Source organism: Sphaeroforma arctica, assembly GCF_001186125.1.
Source record: "Sphaeroforma arctica JP610 unplaced genomic scaffold supercont1.927, whole genome shotgun sequence".
Classification (NCBI taxonomy): domain Eukaryota; class Ichthyosporea; order Ichthyophonida; genus Sphaeroforma; species Sphaeroforma arctica.
In genome coordinates this window covers 1-18,829 of record NW_014039631.1, presented here as the reverse complement: position 1 = coordinate 18,829, position 18,829 = coordinate 1, and the positions used below count along the sequence as shown (strand labels likewise).

At 43.9% G+C, this 18,829-nt stretch overlaps 2 protein-coding genes across 2 annotated transcripts; both read right to left on the bottom strand.

Moving 5' to 3' along the window:
- Positions 1 to 9,876: 9,876 nt before the first annotated feature.
- SARC_09287 (hypothetical protein) lies at positions 9,877 to 10,346 on the bottom strand (the record flags this gene model as incomplete). Its single annotated transcript, XM_014296702.1, has 2 exons — positions 9,877 to 10,194; positions 10,248 to 10,346. 2 exons carry the CDS (start codon positions 10,344 to 10,346, stop codon positions 9,877 to 9,879), a joined length of 417 nt encoding a protein of 138 aa, XP_014152177.1.
- Positions 10,347 to 11,035: 689 nt separating this feature from the next.
- On the bottom strand, positions 11,036 to 17,562 carry SARC_09286 (selenide, water dikinase). The gene is made up of 8 exons (XM_014296701.1): positions 17,249 to 17,562; positions 16,724 to 16,828; positions 16,093 to 16,243; positions 15,474 to 15,561; positions 14,684 to 14,946; positions 14,092 to 14,237; positions 12,578 to 12,754; positions 11,036 to 12,038 (listed from the first exon to the last, which is right to left on the bottom strand). Exons 2-8 carry the CDS (start codon positions 16,755 to 16,757, stop codon positions 11,974 to 11,976), a joined length of 924 nt encoding a protein of 307 aa, XP_014152176.1. The 5' UTR covers positions 16,758 to 16,828; positions 17,249 to 17,562; the 3' UTR covers positions 11,036 to 11,973.
- Between the last annotated feature and the right edge of the window lie 1,267 nt (positions 17,563 to 18,829).

Below are 18,829 nucleotides of genomic sequence, written 5' to 3'. Positions count from 1 at the left end.
GTGTGTGTGTGTGTGTATAATTATATTGTTATATATATATATATATATATAAAGTAATCGTGTGTATATTTTTAGTATTGTATTTACTACACAGCCTGTACAAGCAATCTCTCGTTGTTATCATATTATGCTATCCCATAAAAGGTACACCAGCTTCCTTGCAGTCATATATCATAAGCACCTTCCCAACCCTGACTCTCCACCGCACCAACACCCACACACAGTACATACGAAGAGACCCTCTTTGACACAGATGGTGAGACAAACGCCACCAAAGGTCTGCGTAGTCTGTTCTTGCTAGAAATGCGCATGTCTGTGCTTGCACAAATCGCCTCAACCGAGTTAGGGGCAGCCAAGCTGCTGCACCTACAGACCGTGGACCGACTGTCCCGTTGTGATTATTTGGACTTTGAGGCCATTCCGTCGCTGGAGAGTGAGGCGGATATCTACTCAATTACTATCAGCGGGTCCGAAAGGTGCGTCCGATCACTTGAGTGTGTGTGTGTGTGTGTGTATTGATCACTTGAGTCTCTCTGTGTGTGTGTGTGTATTGATCACTTGAGTCAGTGTGTGTGTCTGTGTGTATTGATCACTTGAGTCAGTGTGTGTGTGTGTATAGTTAGGCTATCGGTGACGTACGAGAAATACTTCCGACTTCTCGTTCGACAAAGTTCTGCTGTTTGTACCTTTAATGATGACTAGGTAGTTAGTCTTTGCTTGTGCGCTCATGCATTGTACATCTTCCCGTCTATCTCTCCCGTCCCTTGTTGACGCGCTAACATCTACCTCCTTCTGTCTACCTACCTCTCCCACGTACATCTACCTCCTTCCGTCTACCTACTTCTCCCACGTGCATTTACCTCCTTCCGTCTACCTATCTATCCCACGTGCAGGTTTGATCGCGCGATGCTGTGTACGCTGCGGCTGCTGCTGTCGATGCTCACATGCCGCACACAGAACGACCACGTGCACACTCAGCCCAACGGCCAACGCCAGCCACTCGAACAGTCAGTCAGCGACGCAGTGGCTAAGTTTGTAGTGCGCAAGGCGAAGGTGTTTGCAAAGGTAACGCGAACGCATGCGTCAGTAGAACAAGGTCACATCTATATGTTAGCGTACAGCAAATACATGTGTCAGTAGAACAAAGTCACATCAATACGTTAGCGTACCGCAGATACATGTGTCAGTAGAACAAGGTCACATCAATACGTTAGCGTAAAGCAAATACATGAATCAATAGAACAAGGTCATACCAATATGTTAGCGTAAAGCAAAGACATGTGTCAGTAGAACAAAGTCACATCAATACGTTAGCGTACAGCAGATACATGTGTCAGTAGAACAAGGTCACATCAATACGTTAGCGTAAAGCAAATACATGAATCAATAGAACAAGGTCATACCAATATGTTAGCGTAAAGCAAAGACATGTGTCAGTAGAACAAGGTCACATCTATGTGTTAGCGTAAAGCAAATATATGAATCAATACAACATAGTTCGCTTATGTGAAGTGTCTGGTTTTCTGCAATACGTTGGCTTCCCCGCTGATATCTATATCATTCATCACGGCCCTCCTACTAAAAGTTAACGTCGATATGTTATAGCGCAACGCAAATACATGAATCAATACAACAAGTAAACATTGATATATTAACTCACAGCAAGTGCATGCATCAAAAGAACAAGTAAACATCAGTATATTAGCTTAAAGCAAATATATGCATCAACACAGCAAGCAAAACCAAACGCACACATCAGTATATCGAGTTAAAGTGATTGTATGCATCAATGCATGAACCATCATGGCCCCGTACATAGCTTACAACCTAAACGTTAATCCACACACTTGTAGATACATAACCTACTACCACGTCTACACTTTAATCCACACACTTGTAAATACATAACCTACTACCACGTCTACACTTTAATCAACACACTTGTAAATACATAATCTACTACCACGTCTACACTTTATCCACACACTTGTAGATACATAACCTACTACCACGTCTGTACTTCAATCCACACACTTGTAGATAAATAACCTACTACCACGTCTGTACTTCAATCCACACACGTGTAGATACATAACCTACTACCACGTCTACACTTTAATCCACAAACTTGTAAATACATAATCTACTACCACGTCTACACTTTAATCAACAAACTTGTAGATACATAACCGACTACCACGTCTACACTTTAATCCACACACTTGTAGATATATAACCTACTACCACGTCTGTACTTCAATCCACACACTTGTAGATACATAACCTACTACCACGTCTACACTTTACTACACACACTTGTAGAGACATAATTTTCTACCACGTCTGTACTTTAATCCACACACTTGTAGATCCTTGCGGACATCGTACGTCCACTGCCCAGGGATTTGACGGCGAGGCCTGTGACGGTTGATCTGCTCACTGCCATGCGCCTGAACGGCACCATTGGCCTGCATGTTGTTCAATATAGTGTGGGCATACTGAGCAAGGTATGGTGTTAGGTTGTCATTCTAAGTATTGTATTGTGATAGGATGTTATAGTATGTAAGCTATTGTGATGGTATGTCATAGTACACAAGGTATGGTGTTAAGTTGTCATTCTAAGTATTGTATTGTTATAGGATGTTATAGTAAGTACGCTATTGTGATAGGATGTTATAGTAAGTAAGCTATTGTGATGGTAAGTCATAGTAAGCAGGGTATGGTGTTAAGTTGTCATTCTAAGTATTGTATTGTTATAGGATGTTATAGTAAGTAAGCTATTGTGATAGGATGTTATAGTAAGTAAGCTATTGTGATGGTATGTCATAGTAAGCAAGGTATGGTGTTAGGTTGTCATTGTAAGTAGTGTATTGTGCTAGGATGTCATTCTATGTAAGGCATATCAAATAGTATGTTGAGTGGGCTTATATGTGTGCATGGACAATGAACTGTATGGTGTATTGTGTGTTTACCTCCATTCTCTGTGCGCAACTTCTGTGTTCTTTCTTCCTTCATTGTCGCTGTATGCAATACGTAGTACCAGATGTTAGCCCATCTCACTTGGTTATGTATCTAATATCATCTATATATATATATATATATATACTCTGAGTTACCTACCCCAATCTCTCGTTCCTGCAGAGTTCTAGTACCACATTTCTAATCTCACACATTCATCTTATTTATTAATCATTGCAGTTACAACGCAACCCTCTCCCGTCGGGCTATGCGCAAGTCAACACTGTGTTCGGAGAGTTGATGTCTCAGGTGTGCGTGTGAAAGAGACATGGCATGCTTTGATTCAGTGATGCTTTGATTCAGTGCTATGCTTGTGATAGGGACCCCACTTGAACAAGTGTGCATACGTTGTTTGTGATGGGAATATGTATCAGTACATACGTTGTATGTGATGGGGACGCGTAGATACGTTGTATGTGATGGGAATACATACCACGTGGTTGTACTGGCAATGCCGTTGGTAGATATACACACTACCCGTATTATATCAGTACAGCCGTACATATCTCTTTTCCCCCACCCCTCACTCCCATGCTTGGTTTTTGTTGTGTGCTTTGTTGCTCAATATCTCTGGTATCTGCGTACACATATCCCAATACTCAGTATCCCTAAAACCCTAAAACCCTAAAACGTTTAGCACATACCGATACTAGCCCAGTATATTGCATAAACCATTACACGCAGCTACTTACCAAGTACATTGCATAAACCATTACACACAAATACTGAGCATGTACATTACACAAACCATTACACACAACTACTGACCAAGTACATTACTCAAACCAGTACACACAGCTGCTTACCAAGTACATTACACAAACTATTACACACAACTACTGACCAAGTACATTGCATAAAACATTACACACAGCTGCTTACCAAGTACATTGCATAAACTATTACACACAGCTGCTTACCAAGTACATAGCATACGACCGATGGCTTGCAAACGCTTCTGACTCCGTGGCAGTTGAGCTCTCCTCGCGCCCTGTGAAGCAGATTGTAAAGGACTGTTTGTCTTACTTTGGGCGACTGACCCAACAGGAATCCACCTCAGGTGAGTGTGTGTAATGTTATAAAATAATCATGTGTGTGTTGTGTTATAATGATGTGTGTTGTGTAGTGTTATAGTGATGTATGTGATGTTGTGTTGTCAGATTGTAAGGATTGTTTATCTTACTTTGGGCGACTGACCCAACAGGAAACCACCTCAGGTAAGTGTGTGTAATGCTATGTTATAATGATGTGTGTGGTGTTGTGATATAGTGATGTGTGTAATGGTATGTTATAGTGATGTATGTGATGTTGTGTTATCAGATTGTAAGAACTGTTTGTCTTACTTTGGGCGACTGACCCAACAGGAATCCTCTAGTGTGTGTTATAATGGTGTGTGTGGTGTTGTTTTATAATGATAGTGTGTGGTGTTGTGTTCAGGTGTAGTCACCGGTTTAGAGTGTTTAAATTTTTACCGTTTTAGAGGTGCCATGGTATTTTATAGTTTATTGTAGAGTATATAGAATGGTGGTTAGGTTTTAGGGTGTAGTGTGGGTTTATACGTGTGTATGTGTGTATGAATGGCGATGGGTTGGTTCAAGGCTGCAACGGATTGGTAATTCAACGGATTGGTATACTTAGGTGTACCTGCGTAGGTACTGAGTGGACCCGTTTTGTCCCAGAATGTTAAATCTTGCTATTCAAAGCTCTCCGCTTATTGCTGAAAACGGGACGTGTTTCACTGAAAACGGGACATGTGTCCCTGAAAACGGGACACGAGTCCCTGAAAACGGGACATGTGCCTCTTTTGCAATCACTCCATTGGGAATCCTCATCTTACATGTGCGGCCATCTGAGACCTTCTCCGCTGCATCGCACACATCTCCACATGCGCTCGGTCTACCACATACTTTGGCAACGGAACGAAAGCAGAATGAACAGATGAGATCATGAGGTTCATATGTGTCATTCCCTATACCCTGGCACTTCGTGTTGTCCTTATCCACCGTACACGCGCACACACAAATCGATGTGCGGCGGGAGGCTTCTCGTCGCATAGAACACTCTGTCTACCTTCTACCGCACACACACACATATATATATATATATATATATATATAGTCCGCTCCTGCTACGGAAGACGAGCACAGGTGGTTCATACGTGAGTATGCGGTGCATCAGACACAATGCTCTGCGCAATACCAAAAGCTGCTATTCTGTTCCTCATTCTTACATTTGCTGCTGGTATCTCCAGGGGTGATGCTGCCCGTCTTCCACACAGGGTTTGAGGCCAAGACACCCGCACACAACGGACGAGGTAGGTAAAACCTCTCTAAACACACTCTACGCATAGGCATTGGTATACTACCGCCTGACACGCGCATGAATCCACGCGTAATGTTATGTGACATGCTCATGAGGATATCACCATGGCAACGACGCACATGCATCCACACGTAGTATAATGTTATATGCCCATAAGAACATCCCCATGGCAACCACACACATGCATCCACACGTAGTGTAATGTGATATGCTCATAAGAACATCCCCATGGCAACCACACACATGCATCCACACGTAGTGTAATGTGATATGCTCATAAGAACATCACCATGGCAACCACACACATGCTTCCACACGTAATATAGTGTGATATGCCCATAAGTACATCTCCATGGCAACCACACACAAGCATCCACGCGTAATGTAATGTGATATGCTCATAAGAACATCCCCATGGCAACCACACACATGCATCCACACGTAATGTTCTGTGACATGCGCATGAGTCCAGCACACATCCTTTGGGTCTGAGATCATCCACAGTCGTACTCTGTCCACCTATCTCTCCCAGCAGAGGTCCCTGCTGTGACGTTGCGATTGCTTCTTGATCACACGCACGCCATGGCCGAGGGGTTGTGTGACTTACTGTCCGTGGACCAACACAACGAGCCAGAGATAGTGCAACTGGTTGGTGTGGTTGAGAAACTGGCGCACCTCACCTGGTCCCACCTGCACTTCTACTTGACTACGGGTGAGTGGGATAGGATACGTACCTACTTTATAATGGCGTATTTATTGCGCAGCCTATGGTAAAGTCTGTGTTATGTTCTGGGCATTCATCGCCTCTGTAGCTCACTATCATACGCTACGTTAATAAGTTATATCTAAGTGCTCGTGTGGTCATTCATTGCCTCTGTAGCTCACTATCATACCCCACGTTAATAAGTTATATCTAAGTGCTCGTGTGGTCATTCATTGCCTCTGTAGCTCACTGTCATACGCTACGTTAATATGGTAACTCTAAGTGCTCATGTGGTCATTCATTGCCTCTGTAGCTCACTATCATACGATACGTTAATAGGTTGTATCTAAGTGCTCATGTGGTCATCCATTGCCTCTGTAGCTCACTATCATACGCTACGTTAATATGTTATATCTAAGTGCTCATGTGGTTATTCATTGCCTCTGTAGCTCACTATCATAGGCTACGTTAATATATTATGTCTAAGTGCTCATGTGGTCATACATTGCCTCTGTAGCTCACTTTCATACGCTACGTCCACATGTTATATCCAAGTGCTCATCTGGTCATTCATTGCCTCTGTATCCCAGTACCTTCACATGGTAGGTCTTCGACCGGCAGTAGCTCTGCCGAATTTGGCTCATGGCACATCAATGGCACACAGGCGCATGACTTGTCTGTGTACAGTAGGCAGCAGCTGGCGGGGCTGAAGCAACTGCTTTCAGCACAGGTGAGTGGTGGGATGATACGTGAGCTTTGTTGCATAGGTAGTGGTTGGAGGGTGTCCGTGATGCCTATGAAAGCTTGGCTTATGTTGATACGTGAGCTTTGTTGCATAGGTATTGGTTGGAGGGTGTGTGTGCTGCCTATGATAGCTTGGCTTATATTTATACGTGAGCATTGTTGCATAGGTAGTGGTTGGAGGGTGTCTGTGACGCCTATGATAGCTTGGCTGATGTGGATGTGGTAGTAGTGCGTGTTGTTATACAACTGAGCATGAAACGAGGCGACTGTGCTCACAGGGAATGATGCCTGTAGCCCAGGAACCGTCCACTGACGGCCTATGCATTTACTCAGACCTGCACTTTTATTGTGCATTGCACTGCAACTATCATACAACTCTTGAGTGGCTGCATCTCTCATAGCTTGCTTGTTTTCCCGTACACAGATGGTGATGCAGCTGAAGATGTACACCGACATCACTTTCATCAGGCAGCTCTACCGTGCTGCGGAGGATCTCATCTCTGATTGTTTATGTCCCAGTAGTATTAGAGAATAAAGATTACGTCCTGAAATACGTCACAGAGTAGTCCAACTTTTATTGTGTGTTAAATATATACGGCAGGGCCCATATAACCCAAAGCCGCATTTGATAATTGATTGGTGTTCCAATTCAATAGTACAGTGCTGCGTTTGACATTTGGCCTTGGCGCATGGCTCTGCGCGCATTTCTTTCAGTCTATCTCTTTCGAGTACATTTATGCACGTTTCTTTCAGTCTATCCATTTCTTGCATTGCATACCCCACACAAAGCTTCACACCAGACTGGGGCACTGGCGTTTGTGTTGCTGAGTGATCAATAATCAATAGACGTATGCACATACTGCTGTGGCTTTCGAAAGCATACGGTGCTTTCATCATGTCCGACTGTAGTGAAATCTACACACCTCATTCGAGTATCCATCTGCACAAGCCCTCTCTTTGGTTCTCTCGTTCTTGTCGTAGTTTCTTAGAGGCCGTCCATGCGCAATGACAAGCATGTGTATATGTTATGACAAGCATGTGTATATGTTATGACAAGCACGTGTATATGTTACGTTGCTCAGCTAGAGGCAGTCCATGTACAATGACAAGCATATGTATATGTTATAACAAGCATGTGTATATATTACGTTACTCGGCTAGAGGCAGTCCATGTGCAATGACAAGCATGTGTATATGTTATGTTGCTGCGCTAATATGTTATGTTGTTGAGCTAGAGGCAGTCCATGTGCAATGACAAGCATGTGTATATGTTATGACGAGCATGTTTATATGTTATGTTGCTGAGCTAGAGGCAGTCCATGTGCAATAACAAGCATGTGTATATGTTATGACAAGCATGTGTATGTTATGTTGCTGAGCCAGTCGCAACGAAACTTCATCCACAGCGCTACAGCAATGAAGACCCTATAGGTACATCGGACGACATCCACCATTGTGTGTACTCACAAACACGCAACAGTGCCAACAACGCATAAGGTCATGAGGAGACGATTTAAAAAACTCTAACCCCCATTAAAGCCCCTCATTCGACGTTAAACCGCGCCATGCTGGACATGATAAAAGTAGCGTATGTTTTCGAGAGCCACAGTAGTATTTGCATATCATTTAAAAGACATAAACGTGGCGCACAAAACTGAGATACAGAGGCGGTGAATGGCCAGAAGTGAAATTACATTCAAGACAAATTAACGTAGCGTGTAAAACTGAGATACAGAGGCAAAGAATGCCCAAAAGTGAAATTGCATTCAAGATATATTAACTTAATACAGAGGCAAAGAATGACAAAAAGTGAAATTACATAAAAGACATATTATCGTAGCGTACAAAAGTGAAGTACAGAGGCAACGGATGACCAGGTGCATAGGTTTAAAATCGCTGCGCAGTAAGTGCACAATAAGTACATATGTGTACTGCCCGACTTGCCTGTAGTGAAGTAAATGAACAGGTAAGGCCATGTGAGGCACACTGAGACCTCGAACCCACCGACCAGTGATATTAAACTGATTTGGTTGATTATTAGTTGATGCCGAATTGATATTGGATGATACATAACTGGTGTTGGTTAATACTGATAATGGTTGATATGGTGGGCTGATATATATAGAACTGATATTGAATGAGATTGAACTGATATTGGGAATATGGATGATATTGAAATAGAACTGATAATAAGTGATATAGAAGTTATTGATACAGCAAACTCACATTAATTGGCATAGAGCTAATATTAGTTGATTTAGAACTGTTATTGGTTGATATGGAACTGTCAATGGTTGACATAGAACTGGTGTTGGTTGATAGCGAGCCCATATCGGTTGTTAAACTGTTTTTGGTTGATATAGAACTGAAATTGAATGTTCTAGAACTGATATGGGCTGATATAAATTTATAAATAGGTGATATTGGTTGATGTATAACTAGTATACTATTTGATATTAAACTTCATATATAAGTTTAAACCTCATATTGCCATATTTGTTGAACGGTTGTGTAAAACTATTGATATATGTCAGGATTTAAAAAAACTTATTTATGTGACTTGTTAGTTTTTCTATGAGACTTTATATCGTGTGATCATCGCTGAAAAATACCTCCGTGTCTCTACTCACTAGATGGAAGTGTGATACTACAGTGACAAACCACGTTTGAGAAGCATTTTATCGCTATTGCAGCAAGATTCCATTTCCGTGAGTTTGTAGTGTCATATTTTAAATAAAGCCTTTAATGAACAAAGTAACTATTGAATTGAAGCTTTATATCGTGTGATCATTGACTGGATCATTATATTAATAAAACGATTCTAGCGCACTTGCCATGCAACATGTTGGCGGACATGTGATGTATTGTTAGCAATGCTATTGTAGTATTATAATTGAATTATGTAACATACGTGCTATTGATCGTTGATCACTGCTGTACAACAACAAAATCTTGATTATCTTCTAATAAAAGATAATGAATGAAAGATACCCTGTGCATGTCTGATAATTGTTTATTTCAAGCGATGTGTAACAGTTTGTACATCTTAGTCTATTAAACTTGCCACCAAAACCTCTGTATTAGATCTATTAATCGAAGTACTTTTGCTTGGTGTAGCATGTTAACCCCGAATTTTTAGGAAGGTTGTCCCCGATAAATTGCGACCACAACTCGCACCGATTGTTCGTGCCAGCCTCGTATCCCGTGCACCATGGATTGAGACCACACTCTTTCCGGCAATCAGACCCGGAAAGTTTAACTAGCTTGTAGTAGTCTTCGTCATTGTCATGTTTCCCCTTGGTTCCGCGACAGGCACGGTGCTCGTCTACATCATATTCGTACTCGACATAGTGTGGAATTTCCAGGTAGTATGTTTCTTTTACATAGCACGTAAGATCGTGCATTCTCTGTAGTTCATCGCCTATCTCGGAATTCCACAATTCACAGTGCTTATCCTTACCTGTCTCATAGCCTGTGCACTGATCATCCTCCTCGCAATACTAACGGCATTGACTGGGAGAAGCTCGGATACGCTCGTAGTAGCTGTCCTTGTTGTCATACTTCCCATGTGTACCGCGACAGGCTTGATGTTTGTACACCTCAAATTTTTATTCGGGCTCTACGACAGATCTAGTCCCTCTGTCGCCAATTGTGGGTGCAATTATGGCGAAAGCCATAGTCTGAGCGGCGATGAGACTGATAATGGAGGCTTTCATATTGATTGGAGGGATGGTGTTGATTGCGTGTGGTGGTTTTGAATGTAATGATTCTCGTACTGGTTTAGGCCTTTCTTGTAGACGCTGAGAGTCAGAGACGCGTCATATTGCCGATGCATATTTTTATTTCAGACTGATTAATATTTACAATTCTGGATTTGTTCACAGCTGTTTCGGTTTCTGAGTTTCACACACAGATCGAGAAAAAGGAACAGACAAGTTCGAAGTCGGAGTATATCGATATATCCAGCCAATAGTTGTCTTGTTTTAGAATTATATATGCGATGAATAAATATTTCTTTCATGAGGTCATCGATCGTTTTGATATCAGATGACATCATGCTTCATTTGGGGTTTTTTTTGAAAAACAAAATATACACAAAAGGCATATGTCTTGTTAGTTTTTTTAGGAGGCTGTGGAAATATAAAGGCCTTTTGAGATTTCATTACAATCCCTCGATCACTAGATACAGATAAGGCATATGCAGCTGGATGTATAGTCGAGTGAGGTGTGTAGATTATATTACAATCTCTCGATAATTAGTGTGTAGATTTTATTACAATCCCTCGATAACTAGATAGGGATAGGGCATATGCAGCTGGATGTATATTCGAGTGAGGTGTGTAGATTTTACTACGATCTCTCGGTAACTATTTGCGAAAGCACAGACAAGATCGAGAAGGAGAGAGAAGTGGGGAAAGGGCGACATCCCTGTCGTCGGGTTCATTCAAGGGCATCGTCCGCGGCAAAGGTACCTGGCTGGATTGGGATGCAATGAATTCATAGGTAATCCCCACTGCGTATTCTACCATCTCGCGAACGCGTGCTGTCGCAAATCGCCACACGTCCACACATGTGTGTACGTTCCACACATGTGTATACGTGATACATGTTCGATCTCTGGTGCTAGTCGCGACTCGGAAGGCACGTATGCGCTTGGCGACACGCGCGCTTTTTGACGCGTGTTTGTTGGGGCGCGATCCTGCGCGCCTACTTATACCATACGTTTACATGAGACACTTGGTGCTCTACGTAGGAACATTATATGCGGCTCAGCATACATCACTAATATAGTGGTGGTTGGTTGTGAGCGAGTCTTGTCGCGGACTTTTCTTCTGAGGGGAAGCTCTCATCCAGAGATTCGCTACACCCCAATCCAGCAAGTACAGCAAGCACACGTACCCAGTACGCACGTGGTTGGTGCAAGCGTGTCCCACCAGTACCATCACCACACACGCGTTGTTCGTAGGGCGTGTGCTATGCTAAGCATACTCGTGCACAGCCGTACATGGCTAGTATGCTGCTCAGAGGAATAGCGTAGACGTACAGAGACACAGGACATAGACGCTGGGCTAGGGTGGGGCCGAGTGGTCACGTACGGTTCAAGGTGTACAAGTATGGCAGAGACCGGGCCATTAAGCGGGTCATACATACACACTATACTGTAGGTAAAACGCTAGTGGAGGATGCTACACCTCAATGAACTCGACTGTGTCCGATAGACACGCCGTGTTGTCCCCTTCGATGACTTGGCCTGGGCATCGCATGGGACAGAGGCAATAGCAGTGAAAGTTAGGCTAAGCGACTGAGTGGGTCAGGGCACGTACTGGGATGAAACTACGCACAAGCAGTCCACATGTACGGATATGAGCAGAAAAAGACACCGGGGTAGTATATATATATATATATATATTTCAGCGTATATGTATATGCTTGTATATAGCGTATATGCGATCGATTTTTGAATGCTAATTACCTACCTGGTATTGTACTACCAACATACTGCATGGTGCACACTCCTATGGCTTAACCACTGCTTTCCACATGTTGCTATCACGCCCGCCGCATAACCAGCCACTTCATTAATACCTGTTGATACTATACAACTACCTCGAAATACTCAATCCGCGCTCCACAAAGATACGTGCACGCATACTACAAAGGTACGTACAAGTATACTACAAAAATACGTGCACACACACACTACAAAGATACGTGCACACATACAAAGACACGTACTCACACACTACAAAGATACGTGCACACACACTAGAAAGATACGTGCACACATACCGACAACGAACGCTTTCCAGCCCTCCTCCGCGTGTATGGCGCGGCAGAAGGCGTCTGCGTCTGCTGGTGCCATGCACATGAGCAGCCCACCGCTCGTCTCGGCACTGTAGCCCGTGGCCAAGTTAAACAGCGCCCCTCCTTTGAGCACTCGGTCGACCGCTATGGTCCCTTTGATGACTGAGATGGGGTAGTACACAGAGTCAACAGAGGTTGTTAGAGGTGGTGAGGTTATGGGTAGGCAGACTGGAGATGGTGAGGTGGTGGGTAGGCGGACTGGAGGTGGTGAGGTGGTGGGTAGGCGGACTGGAGGTGTTTAACACAGGGATCAACAGAGATTGTTAGAGGTGATGAGGTGGTGGGTAGGTGGACTGGAGGTGGTGACGTGATGGGTAGGCGGACGGGAGGTGTTTAGTAATCGCAAGTGCGAAGCGATACAGACAGACCATTTGCCACGCACACTCACACGGACACGGCACAGCACAGATGAAGTACACATCAGAAAACGACAGACAATTCCGGACTGTACTACATCCACAGAGTGGGTCAATGCGCAGTGGTTGTATTTTTAGGCCACACTGAGATACAAAGGGAAGCGTGGATGCTCGTGTAGGAATACTGTGGTGCTGGCAGCTGAGGCGAACGTTTTCTATGTACCCAGTAACCTATGTGTATGTACTATGTGCCCCCAGTAGCCTATGAGTATCTACTATGTTTCTCCAGTAATTTATGTGTATGTACTATGTGCCCCCAGTAACCTATGTGTATCTACTGTGTCTGGAGCGAACATTTTCTATACGCCTCTCGTTATCTTTGTGTATCTACTATGTGTCTCCAGTAATTTATGTGTATGTACTATGTGCCCCCAGTAACCTATGTGTATCTACTGTGTCTCTGGAGCGAACATTTTCTATACGCCTCTCGTTATCTTTGTGTATCTACTATGTGTCTCCAGACTGACGCTAATCTATCGCTGTAACGACATACAACCAGTCACAATTGACCAGAATACCCACGCACATATGAGTGCACAAGCTATGCTTAGTACAATGTATGATTTCTCGGCCAATCAGACATACAACCAGTCACAATTGACCAGAGTACCCACACACATATGAGCGCACAAGCTATGCTTGGTACAATGTATGATTTCTCGGCCAATCAGAACTCGCTACTCTCTGGGTTTCTGTCACAGCCACTAACATACAACGTTCCCATGTGGCTATGACAACAAACACCAGGTACACTGTCAACCCTCAGTGCAACCATTGCCATCTGAGTCTTTGTTGTATCGTTAGCATGGCCTGACCACAGCTAGCCAAACAAAGAGACACGGAATGCCACATATATAAGCACACAAGGATTCAATCTGTAGGTCAGTGTGCATGGACTAGTATAGGTTACACTCGAGCCTATATCGCCTCCCCAGCATGGCCTCAGCGGCCTTAAAAAATAGCGAGCAGGACAGTCGCACATCTTAGCCTTTCCCGTTCCTAAGTGAATGTGAGTACACACACCTGGTAGGCTGTCTATCCTCAGGGTAAGTTTGGCCTTCTGAGCTTGAGCCAAATTGTTGGCGTGGCCCAAAATACCGAACCCGGTCACATCCGTCGCCGCCCTGGCGTTGTGTTTGTGCATCAGTTGTGCCCCCACCATGTTGAGTCTGAGCAAGTATTGACAGTAGATTTAAAAGAAAGTATAGCACTTGCAACACACGAAGACCAGGAATTCAGTGAGCGGGGCGAATGGCTGGAACGATAAACCACCCGCTAAAGGGGTTATGCTACGGCCTTGAAGCTGTGCACACGACTAGACGAACAGCAAACGGTAAGGTGGGAATGATAGAGAGTGTCGCCTACGCCACAGCTTGTACACCGTTTCATACCAAGCCAAGCCAACGGTAATGGCATACACCGCACCCATGTGCTACACTGACATCCCCACACAGAATATCAATATCAATATCAATATCAATATATATATATATATATTTATGTATGCATACCTATCCGAAAACGAACCCGAGTATATTATATATATATACAACATACGTGCTGTGTGCATGGGCGCATGTACACCCCTAAACCCCATATACAAGACCGCACCCACCTCTTCATGGACGCAGACGCCACATTGTAGGCTCTGATGACCGTCTCCGCGTCTATCACGTGCTTGACCTGGTCCCACCATTTGGGCTGGTCCAGCCACTGGTGCAAGTTCACAGCCAGTTGGGTGCCCAGGGGTTTGGTCAGTACCATGACATCCCCAGCACGTGCGTTCTCCGGAGTGATGACGTCGGTGGCTAACATTACGGACTGCGCCACACCGCCCAGAATGGGCCACGGGTTCATCACACTCTGGCCACCAGTCACCTACGGGTACGCATATACATGTGAATGACATATGCGAATAAGGCAGGACAGTGTATACATATACATATACATTTGAATGGCAAATTTGAATGACGCAGCGCAGTATACACATATGCTGAATGGCATATGTGAATGACGCAGCATAGTATACACATATACATAAACATGTGAATGGCATATGTGAATAGCGCAGCACAGTGTACACATATACATGATTTGAATAAAGAGAACACATCACTCCCAACATCGAGGCATGTCCCAGGTTCTGGCACTCACTTTCAACAGCTGGTAAACACAGCCAACATGCAGGGCATCTCAGTATTACGGCAGTTATGTTATGGGTAACCTCACGACAAACTCCGAGTGAGCGCAAACACCAGAACTCCGTATGGGGATGTAACCATGAGTAATGAGCAGAGCTGGAATTCAACCAAGCTCACTTTAATAACACAAGATCCCTTGAAACATAGTGGTACTTTGTGACAATACGTTATAAGCAGAGCTGCAGTACAACCAAGACCACTTACTTTGGTCCCGGCTTTCTTACACCAATCGTTGAATCCCCGAACCATCTCAACCGTCACTATCGTCCGATAGCTCGCCGGGATCTGAGTGCTATAACAGAGCGAGGTGAAAAGTAAGTACAAGTCTTTCCAAAACACAACACAAACGCATCTCCGGCATAAACATAGCTGCATATAACTATCTGAAGGTCTCCGGCCCAACGAGAGCGCCAGCTGCAGTGCAGTGGACGTCAGGGAGTCTCGAACTGTGCGTCAAATAAACTATGAGCATTGGCACCACATAAACTATGGGCATATACATTAAATAGTTCGGTACTCAAGAGGATATACTATCTGTGACACACAGTGATGGGATGGGTATACATACTACTAGTGCACAACACCTCGTCAACGTAGTTAGATTGTATTTGAACTGTGTGTGGTAGGTAGCTTGTATTTGGATTGTGTGTGCTTAGAGCCTCAGGCGTAGGCGGCCATACTGATAGTCCCAAGGTGTTTGAAGAAACTACAGATGCTATCAGCCAGATATATGTAGACCACGTGCGTTGATTACATCTCACACTTCAATGTATGTTCGCGTTCTCCACAGTTATAAGTTAGCAAAACCCGCAGGTACACATACCTGGATGCAAGGATCATGAGCATGTTGTCTACTTTGCGTGCGCCCACAGCATACATATCGGACAATACATTGGCACACGCGATCTGCCCTTGAGTGTAGGGATCATCCACTAGAGGATAGAAGAAGTCCGTTGTACTCACCATCACAACACCTGGTTACGGATGAAAATGTTAAAACCAAGTTGTCTGTGAAAGCCTGGGTGATTTAGGATAGTCACCGGCCGACTATAATTGCCGGTAGCAGTTGGTCCGTCAATAGGAACCCAACGTATATCCTCAGAGATTGAATACGTAAACCACGTCAACCAGCGAAGCTCCCACCTTGCGCCTAGTGCGTGAACGTTTTCAGCACCTGATGTCACCACCCAAGAATATCACGCAGAGCCAGTAAACGAACGTCATGGACAAACCACGCTGAGTACACGCACAGTTGCAGTGCCTGGTCCTACATACCAGCAGCATAGGTACAGTGACATGAGCTAGTAATGTAAAATACTTGACATCAAACACACACAAATCTGTACGCACATATACATTACATGACAATGCAGACACATTGCCGTTGACCTAGAATGATATGGACAGGTACATTGCAGTCTTATATACCTGGCATACGTTGAGTAAATACATACCTGGAATGGATGTGTCCAGGATGCTGCAATCCATGCGGATGTCGCCGCTGCCAATAGATTCCAACAGGCTGGTTAACTCAGACTGTGGAATCTTACAGGCTCACCCTAATATAGGTGAGAAAGTCATCGGTATGTTGTTATGACAACGTGATATCAGTGCGAATTCTACCATGAACTTGTGGGTATGCAAAATATAACTATACTAACGCCATCCCCGTGAAAAAGCTATCCGCATCATATCGCACGCTCACAATGTCACACACGATCCCAAATCTGTTATGCAGAGAGTATACTACGAAGCACACAGACACGCGAGCTCAAACCACCACCACAGAAGTCAGCTACCGCGTGAACCTGATCAACCTGAATATGCACAAGGGTAAAATAGTAGACATCACATCTGTTTACCGGATCGAATCCTAAAACGCACATACGCTATGTTTAACAGGGCGTCAACTGCAATATCACCATGCCCCTATCGACCTAGCTCCAACTTTAACTATGATTTTAACTACACATACATACCTTTTAGGGTACTATAGTCTGTTAAGCGGAAATCAGTTGGCAGGCCATAGACGGTGGGGTCCCATGTGTGCACATTGTCTACCTCAGGTACAGCGTCAGCCACGAACCGCAAATGCGTCTCGCTAGCCCTCTCGAGCCGAGGCTTCTTCGGTTCACTCATACAAGGTGTATTCTCGATGCCAAATTAAACCGGGATCATGGAGGTACTACTATAACACTATTCATATATTTTATGAATATCATTCTTATAGGTATGTATAGATGTTTCCAGCCAGGGGGTAAATAACCATTCACTGAAGAGACGCCCAGAGCTTCTCGGCCCCGGCAGAGTCCAGAGTGACACCCCAGAGAGAGGGTAATGAACTCGTGACCTTGATTTTTTATTAATTTTTATATTTTAATATTTTTTATAATACTATTGTGTGGGATTGTAAGGTGTGTTTCACTGTTTCTTGGGCCGCAGGTGCGTAGGGCCGCGGCCCCCTGGCACCTGGGCCAAGGGCCTGAAGTGCGACTGTGCGAGGCTGGTCACTGGGGTCTGAAGCCTGGTTTGAACTCTGAACTTCTGAAGTCTGAGAACCAGCGAACCCTTCGTGATAAATACTTGTTGTACCGGTGGGGCTGATACTTGGTAGGCTAGAGCAAAATAATCTATTTATTTTTTTAAAATACCACCTGGTTGTAGTAATTTGTGATGATGGTGAGGTCTATATTAGAGAAAACCAGAAAAGCGCCAAAATAAAACTAAGCAGTCGTAAGCGTCGGTCATAAGTGTGGCAGTTGAATAAGCCGTCATAATGATGGCGGTTTAAAGAGTCAGTCGTAGTTGAGACAGTTTTAGATTGCCCTCACCAGTCTGGGGCAGACTGGCCGGCACCGACTCAAGTCACCGGTAGGCATCTGCTGAGCGGTGGCAACTGGCAAGTGCCAAGTCAACGAATGCTTCACACTTTTTTTTACTTTTTTTTATAGCCCATATATACTCATTATATCATAACCTATAACCGTACAGAGGGAAGCAGCTCTCGTTTCTATCCCTATCACATGCGGAAGCCTGTGGGTAATCGCCTCGTATTGGATCAGTTCAGAATAATGACGAGCCCGTACACCGTTTTGACGTTTATTTCAGCAGTTGGAAGGGGTTAGCTTTGATCTCAAGATGAAGGCTAGGACTAGTCTTGCCCGGACGTTCGTTTCGATTATTTTGGTCGCACAGGCAGTGCATATGGGAAAAAAACCCCAGGAGAACTAAGAACAAAAACCTTATATTTTATTATAAGGAGCAATTCTCGGTCTCACTGAATAGAGAGGTATGTTAACACAATGAATAATAAATAACGTTCTATCGCACCAAGTTTACATGTATAATATGCGCTTTGATTTGAGTATTTGCTCTTATACTGAACAACGAGTATTGCTGTTTCCATATACATACGTCTACACACACCTGTCGATAATATATATGTATATTGATACATATAGGTATATATGAATACACATGTTTGCCCTTGAATATATTCCTAATTATGCATTCATTTATATAAAATCAACTGTCAGATACACGCTCACACTCACAAGCAT

Bases quoted from the DNA above. Each gene is read 5' to 3' on its own strand.
- SARC_09286 (XM_014296701.1), bottom strand. From the start codon at position 16,757: ATGGATTGCAGCATCCTGGACACATCCATTCCAG. The intron at 15,562-16,092 runs GTATGTGTACCT...GCTCTGTTATAG, and splicing joins CTCATGATCCTTGCATCCAG to CACTCAGATCCCGGCGAGCT. The intron at 12,039-12,577 runs GTATGTGTGCAC...TGCGATGCCCAG, and splicing joins CTGGAAAGCGTTCGTTGTCG to GCCAAGTCATCGAAGGGGAC.